General features: G+C 30.6%; 2 protein-coding genes across 4 annotated transcripts; both read right to left on the reverse strand.

Annotated features, from left to right (window-relative positions):
* Nucleotides 1-1,901: 1,901 nt before the first annotated feature.
* Nucleotides 1,902-4,108, reverse strand: LOC113867671 (protein C2-DOMAIN ABA-RELATED 4-like). 3 transcript variants are annotated; one of them, XM_027503095.1, is made up of 4 exons: nucleotides 4,077-4,108; nucleotides 3,700-3,882; nucleotides 3,222-3,317; nucleotides 1,905-2,401 (listed from the first exon to the last, which is right to left on the reverse strand). In XM_027503095.1, the coding sequence occupies exons 2-4, from the start codon at nucleotides 3,847-3,849 to the stop codon at nucleotides 2,111-2,113; spliced, it is 537 nt and encodes a 178-aa protein (XP_027358896.1). In that variant the 5' UTR covers nucleotides 3,850-3,882; nucleotides 4,077-4,108; the 3' UTR covers nucleotides 1,905-2,110. The 3 variants fall into 3 exon arrangements, with proteins under 3 accessions (XP_027358895.1, XP_027358896.1, XP_027358897.1); XM_027503094.1 differs by having other exon boundaries at nucleotides 1,902-2,401; nucleotides 3,700-4,095; XM_027503096.1 differs by lacking the exons at nucleotides 3,222-3,317; nucleotides 4,077-4,108 and having other exon boundaries at nucleotides 2,009-2,401; nucleotides 3,700-3,866.
* A 6,107-nt stretch (nucleotides 4,109-10,215) lies between these two features.
* On the reverse strand, nucleotides 10,216-15,914 carry LOC113867820 (prostaglandin E synthase 2). The gene is made up of 6 exons (XM_027503309.1): nucleotides 15,470-15,914; nucleotides 14,569-14,703; nucleotides 14,376-14,463; nucleotides 13,372-13,466; nucleotides 11,248-11,415; nucleotides 10,216-10,764 (listed from the first exon to the last, which is right to left on the reverse strand). The coding sequence occupies exons 1-6, from the start codon at nucleotides 15,774-15,776 to the stop codon at nucleotides 10,604-10,606; spliced, it is 954 nt and encodes a 317-aa protein (XP_027359110.1). The 5' UTR covers nucleotides 15,777-15,914; the 3' UTR covers nucleotides 10,216-10,603.
* Nucleotides 15,915-17,628: the final 1,714 nt, after the last annotated feature.

Raw genomic sequence — 17,628 nt, forward strand, 5'->3', positions numbered from 1 at the left:
TTTGAGAATTCTGGTATATATATATATATTCATACTCATTACACACAAAACACCATCATTACGCATTCAATGCAAATTTTCAACATCCATTTACACTCATACATATATATATGTATTTTAGATTTATATAAATAACAATAATTAATATTACAAAATTTAGAGTGTTACATGCCTTCACAAAGGAACCAGCACTTAAGCATCATAGAGTTGGTGGATGAAACTGAAGATTGGTTGAGGTTTAAGGCAATCCCTATTCAGCAACAACTTTTAACAAAGGGATTAAATAGTGATTATAAATACATTGATTTTTACTTATTTTTTTTATTACAACTTAACCATTTATTTAAAATAATATCCATCTTGTTAACTTCATTTTTCAAAGATTGAGTTTAAGCAATATAATAATGTTTTTTTATAAAAATATAACATTTATTACACTTTTATATTTTCAAGTAATAAATAATTTATTTTTAAATTTTTTACCACTAAAATCACTTTATATAAAATTTTTATAGATAATTTAAATTTACTAATGAAAGATGACAAATACATGTTTAGTTTAATTTATTTTAAAAAAATAATTTTTTGCTTAGCATTTTTAGACAAATTTTAAAAAATAAATGTTTTTTTAAAATAGTTTCTAGAAAAATATATGCTAACTCATCTTATCTAAGCTTCACTAACCAATTTAGTTCACGTTGAATAATAACACATAGGGCTCTAACCATGTTACAACTTGTGTTTGATCAATAGATATCTATGAATTTTCTGACTACAATGTTGATCTCATTGATTGCTCTTAAAATAAAATTTAAGTAGTTAGTGAAATTTGTTGTTCCAAGTTTATGGCATTGCAACCAATACTGATAGAAACAGAAACCACAACAACTTATAGCAATCTCAGCACAATGACACGATTGAACATTGACCCAAACCATAGTTTCTTCTCCACATGCCAGGCACAACAAATCTGGTTATGGGTGTAGAGTGAAGAAATGCTGGTGAGAAACTAAGTTTTTGGAGCTGATAATATCAGTAAAATAGCTGCATCAGCATGAAGGCCAGTGGACATTCTGAAAGATTCTTGGATGTCTTTGGATTTGTTAAAAACATGTAGTAGAGGAAGAGGCTTATGTTACACAAATGGAAGAGCTCTCACATGTTTTTCTTGCCTATAAGTCCTTAGATGATAATTGAACCTCTTCAATTTATTTTTGTGTAGCTTAGATTGCTCACACCTCTTAGAATTGATGTGAGGAAATTTTTATCCATATTGGCGGGGGGGATAAAAAATGTGAAATTTGAATATTTGTGAAAGGAATGGTGCAGAGATTTTTTATTTCATCTTCCTGTACAATGGCACAGATAGTCAAAAGTAGCATTCACTAGAAATCGTATATACATGGAGTATTATCTAGTAAAAGCTTGATATGTGAGAAAAATTAATCTTGTTCATATAATGATGATTAAAATTGTTTTAATTAGCTCTAATTTTAACAATCCTTGAATTTTCTTCTTATCACAATCTCTCATCTTTCACTTTATATGCTTCCTGTATTTCCTTCTTATGATTGCTTTATATAGAACATTGCTATTGTGCATTTATTAATTCATTTCCTTTTCAAATCAAATACGACATGGCATAAATAATTAAAACTTATATTAAGAAGCAAACCACTCCTTTCAATTTTTATTAGGAAAGTAATAAGTACAATTTATTTATATATAGTGAGAATAATTTAAACCATTTCAACACAGTTCAAGGGAAACAAACTTACAATCCAATGACTAACAAAGATAATGCAATTATTGTTTCGCTTTCCAAAAAAAAAAACAAAAAACTAGAGACCCAGACGAGATCCCAATATATAGACAAGGAAACAAGAGTTCAGCAATATGATAAGAAAAACACAGACCGAAGGATAGATTCTTAAACATGAAAAAAGAAATTTCTCAACTGTACTAATGCAACATAAACCTGATATAAATACAAATTTAGTATGTTCCTCCAACAAAGTCTTAGTCTTAGATAAACCGACCATAGGTAGTAGTACAAGGCAAAAGCCAGTTTATATTCATGTAATTGTTAATACACAAACATCCCATAAGATCATAAACCTTTAGAACCCGGAAGATCAATCCATTGCAATTGGATTTCCACTTCGCCGCATTCCACGTTTCGCAATCTAAGGATCATATCTTGGACAACCTTGCCGTTGCTATAAGTGATGCAGCTCTCATCTGCCAGACAGTTATTCCTGCTTGGTTGTACTCTAGTGATTGTGGTACCATTTGGAAGGCCAGTTAAGTTCATCTTCAAGGCTTCTAAAAAGGGCAAGATGTCAAATTCTGCATCTCCCATTTTGTCGTCTTTGCTAAAAGTGTCGTGGTCATACACAGTCTGCAATCAGAAATGATCATCATCAATCAATAAGAAGTCTAATTATGATGAACCAAAATTGATGTGTCAAAACATCTCCAGAAAAACAAATACCCAAAGGATTAGAGCACATCACCATATATTAGAGAAAAATCACTTTTCTTTTGTTCATTTTGCATTTCAAAGTGAAAAATTAGATTATAAGTAACACATCAAAGTCCAAATTGATGCAAGAATGACATTAAGAGCACTCATTTTTGTCATAGCAACCTAATGTTTGAGGGTTGCAAACAGGAATTTAAGGGGAAAGTTTGTTTGGTTAGTTAAGTTAGAATTAATTTTATACTAAGTTTTACTACCAACCTGCTTTTGAGATTGAAGTTTCCAAACATCACTTTTTAAACAAACTTTTAAGCAAAACAAAATCACCTAAAATCAATTTTGCAAACTCTTCATAGTATAAAATTATTGGGACCATATCTGGCTAAGGAAGTTTACTTCCTCCAGGTATGACATATGAAATGATTAAATTTATTGCATCAAAACAGAGCAATTCATGAAGTGTATATAACTGTTAATTTAAAGATGATAGTTCAAAATAGTTCAGGCCTATCTGTGTCTGCAGTTTAGGTTGTGAACTCATTCTTACTTTTGTTCCCATGAAAACTCTTTCTATTTTTAAGTTACAGCATAGAAGCAAGGAAAACATGATCAATTTTTCACCTATTTTCACCACGTCCCAGAGCCAATAAAGAAAGAAAACTCTATAACACCTTCTTTTGACTGAACTGAATCTTACAACACAAACTAAAAAAGAACATTAACCAATTCAGTCACTTACCAGTTGGACTGGGTGATTAGGATTTACAACAGAAAGCGTAAGGTCTTCATTCCACTCAGGATTCACATCTTTCTTAATCACACGAGTCTTTAGTTTCTGAAAATAAAAAAAAAAAAAATCATGATTGCACCCAATTACACAAGATCTACAAAAAGATAAACTTTACATTTAAAATGCTTCAATCACTGCAATCTTACCAAGCGCCACACCCCCTATGTTACCATGCAAGTTCAACATAAATTAAAACATGACACAAACTAAGAACCTTTCACAACACGGAAATTAAAGCATGATATTCTTAATTAAAAGTTAAGAAAAGGAACCGAACTTTATAAAATTAACAGCTTTTAACAACAAAATCAACACCCCAATTGGGAAAAAGTGCTTGATTCAATAACAAGTAAAGTGGGGCATTAAAAATAAGAAATAAGATTAAATTTTTACGAAGAAAATAGAAAAACAAAGAGAGAAAGAGAACCTGGTTGGACATCTTGATGACAACGTAAGGGTCACTGCTTCGGACATCACGAACGGCGAGGTTGACACCACGCTTGATACGAACCCTCAAAAGGCCTAACAGGTTTTCCATCAGAGACTTGGGGGTTGAATTTGATTGTGAATCCTCCATTCCTTTCCTTTTATGATAATAAGATAATACTTTCTGTAGAATAATCAACAAATCCAAATTCATGAATAAAAAATAATTTAATTTTTTATATTTGTTATTATTAAATGAATTAATGGGTATGTGAATCTCTGGTTATTATGTTGTAAATTCGGAAATGAAATAGAAAAAGCAGGGGACGTGCGTGTGGGGAAGGAGAGAGAAGAGAGAGGGAGAAAGGTGGGGCCCACCAGAAATGGCTGTGGTGTTGGAAGGAGGAAGAAACCTTAACCAGATGGTAACTTTTTTATTTGTTATATTCTTTTTCTGTTTTTGTTTTTCTGTCTGGAATGAGAGAGAGATGACCAGTGGTTTCCTTAGAAAGTTTGGATGTATATGACAATCCAATCAACAAAGGTGTCTCTGTCTTTGACTTCTTGTTTTTTTCTTTTCTTTTCTTTTTTTCAAATATTTTGAATGTCATTTTCAGAATATTTTTTTCTTCTGCTGTGAGAGATAAGATGTTTTCCAAAATTAAATAAATGACATTATTTTATATTTAAGTTATATATTTATTATGACTAAAATATAATAATAATAATAATAATAATAATAATTAATTTTAGTTAGATTATAAATTTAATTTTTATACTTGACATGCTTTTTATGTTAATATCATTATATGAGAATTAGGAAGGTCTGAAGTATAACAAAAAAAAATACATATATTAAATATAGAGAATATTTTTTAAATAAATATCAACGATAAAGATTAAATATATATTAAAATTAAAAATAAAAAATTTGTGAATTTGTCTATATATATATTTTTAAAAAATTATACAATAAAAATTATTATAAAAATATTAATATTGGTACTTTATTTACTTATTTGAATGTAAGAAAAAAATATATAAAAAAAAATTAATTTAAGTTCTTCGAATTATAATTTAATAAATATACGTTTTAATCTTTTAAACTATATTTTTATATATAAAATATAATTTTTTATTAATTTTAATAAATTTTTTATACACATTTTTTAGCAAAGATATTAAATTAATTATTAAAATAAAAAAAGGCAATTAATGCTTTGTTTAATATTTTATTTTTAACTTTCTAGTTTTATATACAATTAATCTTAATAAATTTTTATTAAATATAATTTATAACTAATAATTTATTTTATTTTTAAGATTTTATATCTAGTTGGCACCAATCAAGAGTTATTATATATAATTTATTTCAATCAATTTTTTGTTAAATACAGTACAGAATTAATATTTTTTTTGTTTTAAAAGTTTTATGACTATAAATAATTGAAAGAATTAAATTTAATAAATTTTAATAATTTTTTTAATTTTTTTATCTGTTCTATTCTAAATTTAACTTGAATCATACAAATTTGTTATTCAAACTAATTTCTGTTAATATTTTAATAAATTATTAAGTTTATTTATTTTTTAAGAATTTTAATAATTATGAATTAATTATTATGTAAGTTTATATATAAAGAATAATAATTTATTACAATTAATTAAAATTATAATTCATAAACATTCTAATAATGTAAACATTTATTTAATATCCCGTTGATCTTTATTTCGCTTATTATTATATTATGTGTGTTTAAAAAAATAACTTAAACATTAATTTAATAAATTTTTATCATACAAAACTTATACTGTATATTTGATGATAAATTTATTTGAATAATTTTTTAAAAAATATTTTAATAAATTATAATAACTTATTAAAATAAGTTAAAAAATACTAATAAAAATTATAAATTATTTTTATAAACTCTTTTAAATGAAATTTATAAACACAATTATTTTAGGATGAATTTTTATATTAATAATAATCATTAATATTTATAATAATTAATTTAAAATCTTTTACTCATTATGTTTATTTATTTATTCTTAGCTTGTCTAGTCTCTCTCTTGCAATAAAGAAAAGCAGCAGCACAGGAAAGTTCATCCATCCATCCATCCATCTTAACCTCGTGAAGTCTAAATCCACTCTTTCACTTTTGATTTTAATTTTGGGACAAACGGAAGGTGTCATTAGCAAAGTCAAGGTATGTTCTCTCCCTCACTCTTCTCAAGTTTCCCCCTTTTCCTCTCTCTTACTCTGCGAAGCTTCACACTCACCCTTCGCCTCCATTTATTCACAATGTTAATGATGCTGTTGCCTTGTTCAATCGCATGCTCACTATGCGTCCTTCCCCTTCCATCGTTGAATTTACAAAGATTTTGGGGTTCCTTGTCAAGGATAAGCATTTCCACATTGCCATTTCTTTTTTTCAACTATTGGGATTAAAGGGAATTCAGTCAAGCTTTATTACTTTTAATATTCTCATCAATTGTTTATGCAACTGCATCAGGTGAACTTAGCTTATTCGGTATTGGCCAAGTTATCAGCTAAGTATCATGACCTTAATTCCACTTATGGTCTCTGTCTCATCGGCAATGTCAAAAAAGCACGGCACAAATTAGTAAGACAAGGATTTCAGATAGTTATCAGCTAAATATCATGACCTTAATTCCACTTATGGTCTCTGTCTCATCGGCAATGTCAAAAAAGCACGGCACAAATTAGTAAGACAAGGATTTCAGATGATAGTTACGGAAGTAGATCAATGTATTGTATAAAGTGGGAGAAACAAGACCTGCCAGTTGTTGAGAAAGATTGAAGGGCAACTGATTGATTCAGCCTAATGTAGAGTGTAATCACTAGCCTGTACAAAGATAAATTTTTAAATGAGGGCGTGTGATTTTTTTTTCAGAAATGGTTGTCAAGGGAATCCATACCAAAGTTGTCACTAACAGTAGTATAATTTCATGGCTTTTGCATTATGGGTCAATTAGATGAAGCAGTTGGTTTGTTCTGTGAAATGGTGTTGAAAAGCATCGACCAAATGTGTTGGCTGTGATGATAAAAGAAGGAGAAGGAGTGAAACCTAGTGTTATTATTTATAGTACTTTAATGGACCGCTATTGCTTAATTAATGAAGTAAAGAATGCAAAATATGTATTCAACACGATCACCCGAAGTGGTGTAACACCTAATGAACACAGCTACCGCATCTTGATTAATGGATTATGCAAAACTAATAAGGTGAATGAAGCCATGAATCTTTTTAAAGAAATGCATTGCAAAAGCCACAAGATTTTTAAGGATCTTTTGGTTAAAGGCTATCATCTTAATGTTCATTCATACACTGCTATGATTGGTGTACTTTGTAGAGAGGGTTTGCTTGATGAAGCGTTGGCCTTGAAGTAAAAAATGGAAGACATTAATTGCTTTCCTAACGCTGTAGCTTTTGAAATAATTATCAGTGCTCTCTTTGGAAGGGATGAGGATAATAAGGCAGAGGAACTTCTACTTGACATGGTTGCTAGAGGCCATGCTTTCTAGTTTCACATTATTTTGAATTTTACTAATGACTGGTGAATTTTATTTTTGGTTAGTTTCACATACTATGATGGGCTCACTATTTGACTAAAAAAGCATGTGTTTATTCATATATTCTCAGGTTGTTACAATAACAATCATTGATATATTTGAGTCTTGACATAAATATCATTCCTCTACCCAACTTAATGTTCATCTGCTGTATCTACTTTGAAGAATTGTTCAATCACTGCTAAATTGTTAATGCTTCATATAACTAATCTTGATGAACCTAACATGATTAGTTTGAATGCTGTATCTCTTGTAGTTGACTCTATTACCCCTGATTGTATCGGAAATATGAATATAACTTTTATTTTTCTTTTTATTTCTTATGATTTCCTTTTGAGAAAGGTAAATAGTTTAAATTTAAAACATAAGCATTATCTGTTTGCAACATTTCTTTCAGCCTCGAGTGTCGCAACATTGGGGTCATCACCTAGGTTTTCCAGGACTATGCAAAGGCAGAAGACAAGGATGCACAACAGGTTTTTGAAGATTTTTTTATTAGCTCATCTAGGTAGAACTACTGGTTAGATGGAGTTACCCTTAAGGAAGAAGTAGCCCTTGGGAGAAAAAGGTTATTAATAAGGTAAAACTACCTTAGACTTTGTGTTTTTCATGAGTGACTTTTGTAGCATTATATTGACACCTACTTTGTGATGTTTTATAAAATTAATATTATTTAATTAAGGTATATGCGTACTTTTTTATGGTAGTCGTGGTTGAAATGATACTTTTCTTAATAGTATAAATTTGTAAACTTTTAAGCATGCTCATACTTTTGATAGAATAGCTAAAATAAATTTATTTTAAAATGGTATGTTTTAACATCTATGGCTGCGAATTACTCGTGCAATGTTTGTTTCCCTTCCTTGTTCAGTGTGATTTTATGTCCTCATCGAGTCTATGTGAATCTCCTGTTTATTTAATATTTATAGATGATCAAATAGTGGAGTTGCAAGTTACTGGGAGCATCAGTCCATCCCTATAAAATCTCTACTGGTTGGTCTCCATTGTTTTGGTGGCATTGACATTTTTTTTTTTTAATGTTTTGAACATTATGCTGCTGTTAAAGAGTTAGACTTTTTATGTTATATATGTAATAGATGTTCTAGTCTTCATATTAAAATGTGTTAAGAGCTTAATTGATTTTGGTTGCGTTATAAATTAATCTTCACAGATTATTATAATTTGAAATAATGAAAATATAGAGAAAACTCTATCAAAATTTTGGCAAATTTGTCATATTACTTGATTGAAAGGGACTATTGTCTCGTGTTGGTTTCTCAGTAGATTTGTCATATTAATTGATGTTTATATGTAATTTAACCTGTGTAGTCACGGTCCCATTTTTTGGTCGGGATAGTATTGACATCTTTGTTGGCTGCTCTCTCTTGCATTTTAGATACCACGTGTTTCTGGAAAAATTTTAAAATTGCTTTGCAGCAGAACCAAAGAGCAAAAGTCAGCAGATCAGAAGACACCAAGAAATGTATACTGAACACAAGTATCAAATGCAGACAACATAAGAAAAATAGAAGAAAAAACTGGCAAGTCATTTTAGATTAGTCAGTTTGACATGCATGATTGCATATGGACAGAAATTCGTGTAAGAAAGGCACTTCATATAACTTATTATTTACTAGTGTTATAAGAGTCTTTTTGGAAAGGTAGCTGACAAATACACAGAAATAGAGCGTGCCTTACGAGAATAGCTGGTAAACTACCAGGGGACTTACTCAGGATAGATCCAGTCTCCTTCCTTCGTTATAACAGTAGAACCAATATCCTTAGGCTTATCTTCATTACAATTTAGGCATTGCATATTCCTAGAAAAGTTCATGGAATTGCATCTGCAAGAAATTTGAGGAAAAAACTCACTCGAGTGAATTATTAAATAGCCATGGCAAGATCTAAAAATTGTGATTGGAAGGATATTTATATTGACCGTTATATATACCAAACTTTTGTAAGGGATATTAGGATGAATTCTTTATAAGATTATGTATTATCAGTAAGTTTTAAAATTGCCCCTTATTTCAGAAATTAAATCACATAAATTCTATCAACGTTATTTAGTTTTCTCTCGTCTCTTAACAATAACATTTTTATACAATTGAATCATTTAATTAATTGATTAATTTAAATTGACATAATTATATATATATATATATATATATAATGTATATTTACACTTTTATTTATTGTTAAAAAATCTGAAAAGTTTAAAATTACAATTACAGAAACACCTATAGACTTTCAAAGGAACGAAGGAATTATTTCCTTGATTCGTCGTGTCCATGGTTCGTGCAGTAACAAATCTCAGCCATCTGTCTTTTATGCTAGAAAAGAAAACAAAAATTATAAACACATCATAAAACAAGTTGACATTAAACTTTTTGTAAGAGAAAAATAGGTTGGCATTTATTTTTCTTAGCAATTTTTCTTCTTATTTCGTTTCAGCCGCGACCAAAACCACTACCTCATGTTATTCTTATGCTCATTTCATAAAAACTTAAAGCTGCTGTTATAAATAAATTTACTGTTTTATATCAAAATTTAAGAGAAAATTATAATTGGGAAATCTTTTCATGCACGTAAGTAACTTTATGAGTTATATTTATTCCTAAATTATAGTTGTCATTCCAAATTCATCATTATTTTGACCCAAAAAATATACTGTAAAGCACGATCAATTTGAAAGACGATGTAAGGTTTAAAGCTTTTGACAATTACAATAGTATTTCGATTATAGAATGGTTCAATATTAAGAACTTTACTTCTCTAAAATGAAGAAAACAAAGAGATAATTTACACATACCAAACTATAAAATTATTAAATTTTATTTAATTAAAATTTCAATCTATCTTTATAATTTTACAATATATGTTATGAAATATACTTTAGGAGAGTCAAATCTTAAATTCACATCGATTCAGTTTTAAACATTTGTTCACATCCATTGATCAGTAGGCAAATGAAACTTCATGTTCAACTGAATCAAGTTCTTTCAACTATTAAATTGATCAAAACCAAAGTTTTAAATATCACTGGCACAACAGATGTTGCCTTATTCTTTGATACAGCTCAAAGATTTCTCTGATCTTTACAATAACAGCAGCTATACCAGATATGAATCATTTTATAAAAGAATCAATTGTTTGGCAAAACGTTGGACTATGTATAATTAGCACCGCATTGTAGTATCGTTCTAAAGAGCCAAATATTTTCCCTTCTAACCAGTGGAAGCAAACCCCCAAGAGTAACAGAAGCATTAAAAAACATGTTTGGAGTCTGGACTCAAAAGATCCCACTTTAGGCTTTAATCCTGGAAGGCTCTCCCACAACACTCTCCATTCTTGTGTACCACTCACCAATTCGTGTGTGCTCCACCATATCTTTGCCAGACCTCAAATAGCGTATGGGTCTTAAAACCCCAAAGACGGCCAGGTCGGCTAAGTTGGGCCTAGACCCTCCTGAAAAGACAGAAAGTAATCATTTTATCACATCTAAGAATGCAAGATGATAATTCCTCGCAATTCACCGAGAAAAATGAAGTAAACTGAAGCAAGCGCTAACATATCTGTAGCTAAAGTAACACATTGATAAGTAATGGCCACCTCTCATTTTAAATGGTTACAATGTTACATGCAGGTTCTGAACTATAAACAGCCTTTCAAAGGTCAAATCAGACAAGTCCAGTCAAAATATTGTAAGATCCCATCAAAAAGAAAATCAAAACTGTTTCACAGGGAGTCTTTGTGATCAATATATTGACAAATCAAGGGTATATGAAGCCATAATTTATCTGTTACTCCTTTACTTGGCTAAAAAACCAGCATAAAAGAAAATTAAAGCATTTTTGAGATATCTATGGATTCAGTTTAACATACACACTCAACATGATGCATGCTTTTGCATTGATAATATAGTCTCCTTAACACAGAAACTGTACATACCTAGGAACTCCCGGCCATTCAGAGCATCTACCCATGTTTCTGCTGCCTCATAAAGAGCAGCACGTTCATCAGTGATGTTATATTTCTTCTTCAGATTCTTAGACACAAAATACATAGCTGCAGCTCCAGCATACTTCACTGAAATTTTTTCCATAAAGCTGAAATTGCCTAAAATATTTTAAAAAATGGAAAACGGTAAGTAAGCATGTTCAAATAAAAAAGTTCAAATAAAGTTGTTCAAACTTCAAATAAAGTAAATTAAGGATTTGTAAGCATGATATGCAAGGGCTGAAAGCAGATAAAGCATATGTGCAAAAGATTTGAAGGCAAGGCATCTCCCTTTGTATGTACACAAGGAAGAATAAAAGGGTAATAGAAAAGTTTCAGCAGTGTTAATTAATCATGAAAATGTACTACTACGGATACAGATTGAGCAAAGACAACAAATAGGAAAGGTTTAGTCTCTCAGAGAAAAAATGACGACTGCTTATTTAAGAATTGTTGTATAGTGAAAATGAGATAAAGCTGGTGCTTTTCTTTATGTGTGCTCATTACAGGATCACAGCACCCATGACAGTCATTTTTCGTAAGAAATTTTTGAAAGAATCAAACTGGAAGAAATAAAGCTTGAAAATCTACTTTGTATCCTTTAGTATTAGCAAGAATGAGAAGAAACTATTATTTTACTCTCTTTTTTACCTAAAGCAGATTGAATGTAGTAGTCCTCTAATATCATCTATAAATCATAAGATGACGTGTCTATTGTTTCTTTTGTTGTCACATGTTAGACCTTTTCCTATATCCATCTTGAACCTTTTCAAAGCCCATCAAATTTTCAAAAATCAAAAAGCACCCCATTTCACAAGGATTACACCACCATGGGCCACATTTATCAACTTGCAAAAACTACAGATTAATGGAGTTGTATAAAGCTGATTCTTTCACACATTAGTACTGTAGTAAATATTATCTTGAAACATGTCACAATCACAGTTAAGTATCTTGTGTACTTCATATCTCTTGTACCTTGAGTTTTTTTCTTTGGCTGATAAAAGGTATCCACCAAAGCATATGTTAAATGAAGAATTTTGTGGGAACAAACCTCGGGACAAAATGACTTACCCCAAATAATGAATATTATTTATTAAAAGCATAGTTATTAATCCTGGATAACATCAAATTTGGGCTGACCTCTAAAACGCTATAGCAGAATAGCATATAGTAGGATGATTGCTATATAAAGATTTATAATATGCATATATAATAGTGCAAAACATTAGTGTTATATTAAACAAAAATACTTTCATATGATAAAGTTGAAGCAAGAATGATTAGTGAAAATTAGTCTGATTTTTCTGGTGAACAATGAAACAGGGTACGCTGGAGGGGAGGCACTGGAAAAGCTGATTCCTTTGGCAAAATGGAGCAAGTGAGCCTCTGGACAAGCTGATTTCTCTGCAAATGGAATGGGTCAGCCAGTGAGAATAGCAGAAACTGCGACGCTGAGGCTCGAACTTTTTGCAGAGAGAGGAGTGTGTTGGGAAGATGAAATCAACATATATGTTTCATAAAGGGTAAATGACCTTTCTACCCTTAAAAATAATCCAAACGGTGTTTTATTAAAAAATAGAATAGGGTTTCTTTCTTTCCCTCAAATCGCGCAGTCGCAACACAAACGTCTCCCTATTCTTGCCCCTGCACCTGCCGTGATGTGCCAAACGCCTTGCAATGTGGTGCCAGTGGCAGCCGACATCCATGTTGCACAGCATAGCGTGATAGCGCTGCTATAGCGCGCTATTAACAAGTATGATTAAAAGTGAAAGGAAAAAGAAATAAGATTCAATATAATGCCCAAAAATCCCCAGATAACTGAGAAAATTTATGACAAAAGTAGAAATAATGTTCATTACCCATAAATGCCCCTCTTCATGTTGAAAAACATACAACATTCCACAATATGTCCATCTTATCTACCATGCATAAACTTTTTCAAAAACCATGCTTATTGAGTTATCAAGGACAGCTTCATGCAAACTTAGTGGAAAGGAATATAAATCATTCACACGAATAAGTTTAAATAATGATATTAAAAAATATCTATAGCAAAGGCCACTACCAACTTACCATTGCTCGTAATATACTCAAAAGACTCAAGTGCTTCAGATGTATTTCGATATATGTTAGGTGACAGAACATGCACCAAATGATTATCAACCCACCTATATCAGAATAGAATATTTCATTAGCCTAGAAGAAATACACACTAAACCAATAACAGGTACAAATTACTGACAGCAACTCAGGTTGCCCATATTACAGTATCTTGATCTCAAAGCCAATTGTCAAATTGTTAGGCTATACAAGCTTAATTTGAAAAAATGGATGCTAAATTGAGCATCTTTCTGAAAAAAAGTGCCCAGTCACAAGTTGCCTGGTACTAAGGTCCACAGTCTACACATAACCTTTATTACTTAAACGAATGGCATTGATTGCAATTAGGGAGACCAACGAAAAATATTTATTGGTGAAGGAGCAAAATGAGTACTTTTTTTTAATTAATATTTGCAGTGAAAAATGTTATAAGAATATTTTTATTTTTTTTTTTCAATGCTACAAATCAAGGGAGTCAAAAGTAAACAGCTGAAATATTAGAAGGTTGACCAAAATCTAACCCATAAAGAAATTTAATGAATTACAATCATGCATAGACATAAGATTCCTAACAAGTTATGCATAATAAAGACGACTGAAATCAAATTGCCACATAAGGAAGGCTAAAAATTTAACAGCATCAAACTTTATAGTGTTTTTGAGTTTTGGCATAATAAATGTCTGGTGATATGTGAGCCTGTTAGCACAATAGCACACTGCACTCATATTCCTATTCTTCAATCCTAAAGGTAAAGTGAAGAAAGAACAAAAGGCAGAGGAATTTGCTTCGAGTCACACACAGCATATCCTTTGAAGTCAGTTCAAATTGAAGTGCAACACTAAAAGAAGCTTCTAAAAATAAAAAAAAAATTAATTGAATCAAATTGTTAAAAAATATTTCTGCCACTTCACCCTCTTAAATTTATTAGACACAAGCTTGACTGAAAATAGAACAGGACTAAGAGAAAGAAACATACCGCCGCCATTTTGTTTCTTCATCATCTTCAGAGATTGAATCTTCTTTTTCCTTTGACAGAATCTTATGTCTTAGCTTGTCAATTATAACTGCCAAAGAAACAAGCATTGTTGAAAAATTACAGCAGGGATCATTCAGTGGGCACAAGTCCATGAAAAAATTTCACTCAATCAATTGTCAGAGAATGTAAAAACCTGATGAATCATTTAGCTGCTCGCCATCTACCATCAATATTGGCACCTTCTGATACTCAGACCATTTAATTTCTTTCTTACTGAGTGGGTTGACCTCCACGACTTTGTAAGGTATATCGTAGTAGTCCAAAAACGCTGGTAAATCAAGTAGAAATATCAATATTCAATAACAGAAACCAGGAAAAAAAATGCTGCAAAATCAGAATGAAAAATAAAAGGTAAATTATAAGTTGCTATGTAGAATGAAAGGGTATTTTATACTCTCTTATATGTGAAACAATTATGATTGTTAATTTTATATTAATAGAAGTGGAGTTAGTAATTTATTTGAAAAAGATATAAATATACTTTAATTTCAAAGATATTAAAGGAATCACAACCATCAATCTAAAAAAGGTATTCAATGCTCCTTAAGTTTATGAATACCATAACAAGTAAAAAAAAAAAAAAAACACTACGGTAATCAATTTATTTATTTATTTTTGAAAAAGAGATGTATAGCAGAATAACCACTAACGTCTTAGCACAAGTTCACCATTATACGCGAGATAAATCAATATCAAAATGGTTGAATACAATATAACCTCATTCAAAATTGTCCATGGACTACCAAATTATCATTGTTTTTTCATCATCTGTCAATTTCTATGACTCAATGCTTCTGTTTAAAATTCTCACTCAATGTTTCCATATAATTAGCTTTCTTCAATTCATCAAAAACCAAACTAACTTTCCGCAATTTCAAACTAAAGAGATGGCTACAAGGAATCGCAATTGGAAGAAAATAACAATCATCAATTGCAATTTCACAACAAACTAAGTAATTCAGCATCTGAACCGAACAGAACATGACTCCTATTCTAAAATTCCAAAACCTTCGACACGTTGCAGTTTTTTTTACCTTTCACTTTGTTGCAGAAAGGACAAGCCTCGTACTGGTAGAGAACGACGTCGCGCGGGAGAACTTCGGGCGGCGGAGGCTCCTTGGCGAGGACTTCCTGAGAGATCAGAGCTCCAGCGATGCCGAGAGACGCGGCGGCGAAGGGGCCGAGAAGGGAAGAGAAACGGCGCCGGTGAGCGTGGGCGCCGCCGGTGGAGCTGCAATATAGACCGGTCTGAATAAAACGGTTACGGACGGCGAATGAGGCGGCAGAAACACCGCGCGTGGCGGCGAGGGATCTGAAGAGAATGGAGGGTACTCTTCTCATAGCGTCGGAGATTGGGAAGCAGATCTCTCACGCTTCGATCGTTAGGACTTAGAAGGGTTTATGTCGGTTTTGGAGATCCACAGAGACAGGGTTTTAGCTTTCCCCCCTGATTGCTCGTTTACGCCTCACGTGCGCCATCTTCACGTTATTTTCTTTCTTTCTTAAATATATATTTAGTTATTACATATTTTATTGTGAAATTTTGATTTGACTTTGGCAAATGTTAGATTACTTGTTAATGAATTAAAAGTAGATATAAAAAACCATAATAATACACTTCTTCTATAATTTTTAACATAATTTTAATACAAATTTATCCTTTTCAATTTCTTATCTAATTTATAAAAAAACAAAAAGGAACCATTCGATTTCAATTTTGGACTTCTTTTTTTAAAAAAAATAACTTTTAATCATTAATGATAATGTGACTAAGAGAGTGTCATATTTATGTGTTAATTTTTTTCTGAAGTTATATTATTATTAATGATTAAAACTAATAAAATTAAAAATTATAATTTAAATTTTATTTAAACAATTTTAAAGATCAAGTTAAACAATTAATAATAAAAATAATACATTTATGTTAAAAATTACTTTAAAATTAAACATATCCTTAACAAATATTTATTATATTTGTAACACGGTTAGAGTTAAAAAATAATAATAATTTTTTCAGTGATAAATTAAAGTTCTGCTTTGCAAGTTTCCATAATTACAACTCTCTTTACTAATTTGAGATATTAATAGCTTTCATAATAATTTTGTTTGGGATCAACTCAGTAATTATTTAGCTAATAATTGAAAAATTAAGTGTCTGCAAAGAAATGTTGATCCTGTGCTTTAATCTTGCATTAAAAAAATAGAGGTAGAATGATACTTTTAACTTCGCACAATGACAAACAATTTATCAATATTGTATAACATAGAGGTCTAATATCACAAAAATTGAGTAAAAATAAACAAAACAATCTTAAAAGAAAGAAATAAATTGAAGACAAGCATTACAACGAAAATTTGGTACCTGAAATAACAACTACAGACAGAGAAACAAGCCAAAACTGATTACAATGGTTAATATAAACATGAATGAAAATAAAGTAGACAATACTGTATTGATTTAAATGAAAATAATTACTCTATCACCTTAGAAATTAAAATACCTCAGCTTTTGCAGAAAAGTTTTCTACCAAACAAGCATTAATAAGTATCCAGATATCTGTTTCTTTCTTAAATGTTAAATATAGTTTGGGTCAACGAAAAAGAACTCTATGCTATGAGAGTAAACACAATTTTGCCATATGTCATACTATGACCAAAACAATGACAACAAAAATGATTAATAGGAATTTTTTATATAGAAACTAATGCTTCGAGCAGCATTAATGAAACGAGAAACTTGCTTTGTATCATTTCATCTGCTAGCATCTTGTAAGACTTCCAATGAAGTGTACTTAACATTTACTTGACCTATTACCCACTTGCATTCTATCATTTCATCTGCTAGCATCTTGTAAGACTTCCAATGAAATGTACTTAATATTTACTTGACCTATTACCCTTAGGAATAATCCAAAAGAAAAATTTAAGCAAGTGGACTAATGATTACCACACAACTAAACATGGCGCAATTGATTTTCTCAGTCTAACTTACACTGATAATACATAAAGAAGGGTTATACCCCAATGTTGCGACACTGGGGGTAAAAAGAAACGTTGCAGACAAATTGTCTACTATTTCTGACTATAAAACTAGACAAACTTGAAAATACAAATCCAGAATATCGGTAATCAAATGAGATAATAATCAATTGAAGGCATAATAAAATGAAAAGTCCTTAGTAAGCACCTGTCA

This window comes from Abrus precatorius, unplaced genomic scaffold (genome assembly GCF_003935025.1).
Source record: "Abrus precatorius isolate BTA unplaced genomic scaffold, Abrus_2018 Scaffold5, whole genome shotgun sequence".
Lineage (NCBI taxonomy): Eukaryota > Viridiplantae > Streptophyta > Magnoliopsida > Fabales > Fabaceae > Abrus > Abrus precatorius.

Excerpts from the sequence above, each read along its gene's own strand:
- LOC113867671 (XM_027503094.1), bottom strand. The coding sequence starts at position 3,912 with ATGAATTTGGATTTGTTGATTATTCTACAGAAAGTATTATCTTATTAT. Across the intron at positions 3,318-3,699 it reads TCATCAAGATGTCCAACCAG|AAACTAAAGACTCGTGTGAT; the intron begins GTTCTCTTTCTC and ends TTTTATTTTCAG. Across the intron at positions 2,402-3,221 it reads CTAATCACCCAGTCCAACTG|ACTGTGTATGACCACGACAC; the intron begins GTAAGTGACTGA and ends TTCTGATTGCAG.
- LOC113867820 (XM_027503309.1), bottom strand. The coding sequence starts at position 15,776 with ATGAGAAGAGTACCCTCCATTCTCTTCAGATCCCTCGCCGCCACGCGC. Across the intron at positions 14,464-14,568 it reads GCAGCTAAATGATTCATCAG|TTATAATTGACAAGCTAAGA; the intron begins GTTTTTACATTC and ends TTTCTTTGGCAG. Across the intron at positions 10,765-11,247 it reads GAATGGCCGGGAGTTCCTAG|GAGGGTCTAGGCCCAACTTA; the intron begins GTATGTACAGTT and ends CTGTCTTTTCAG.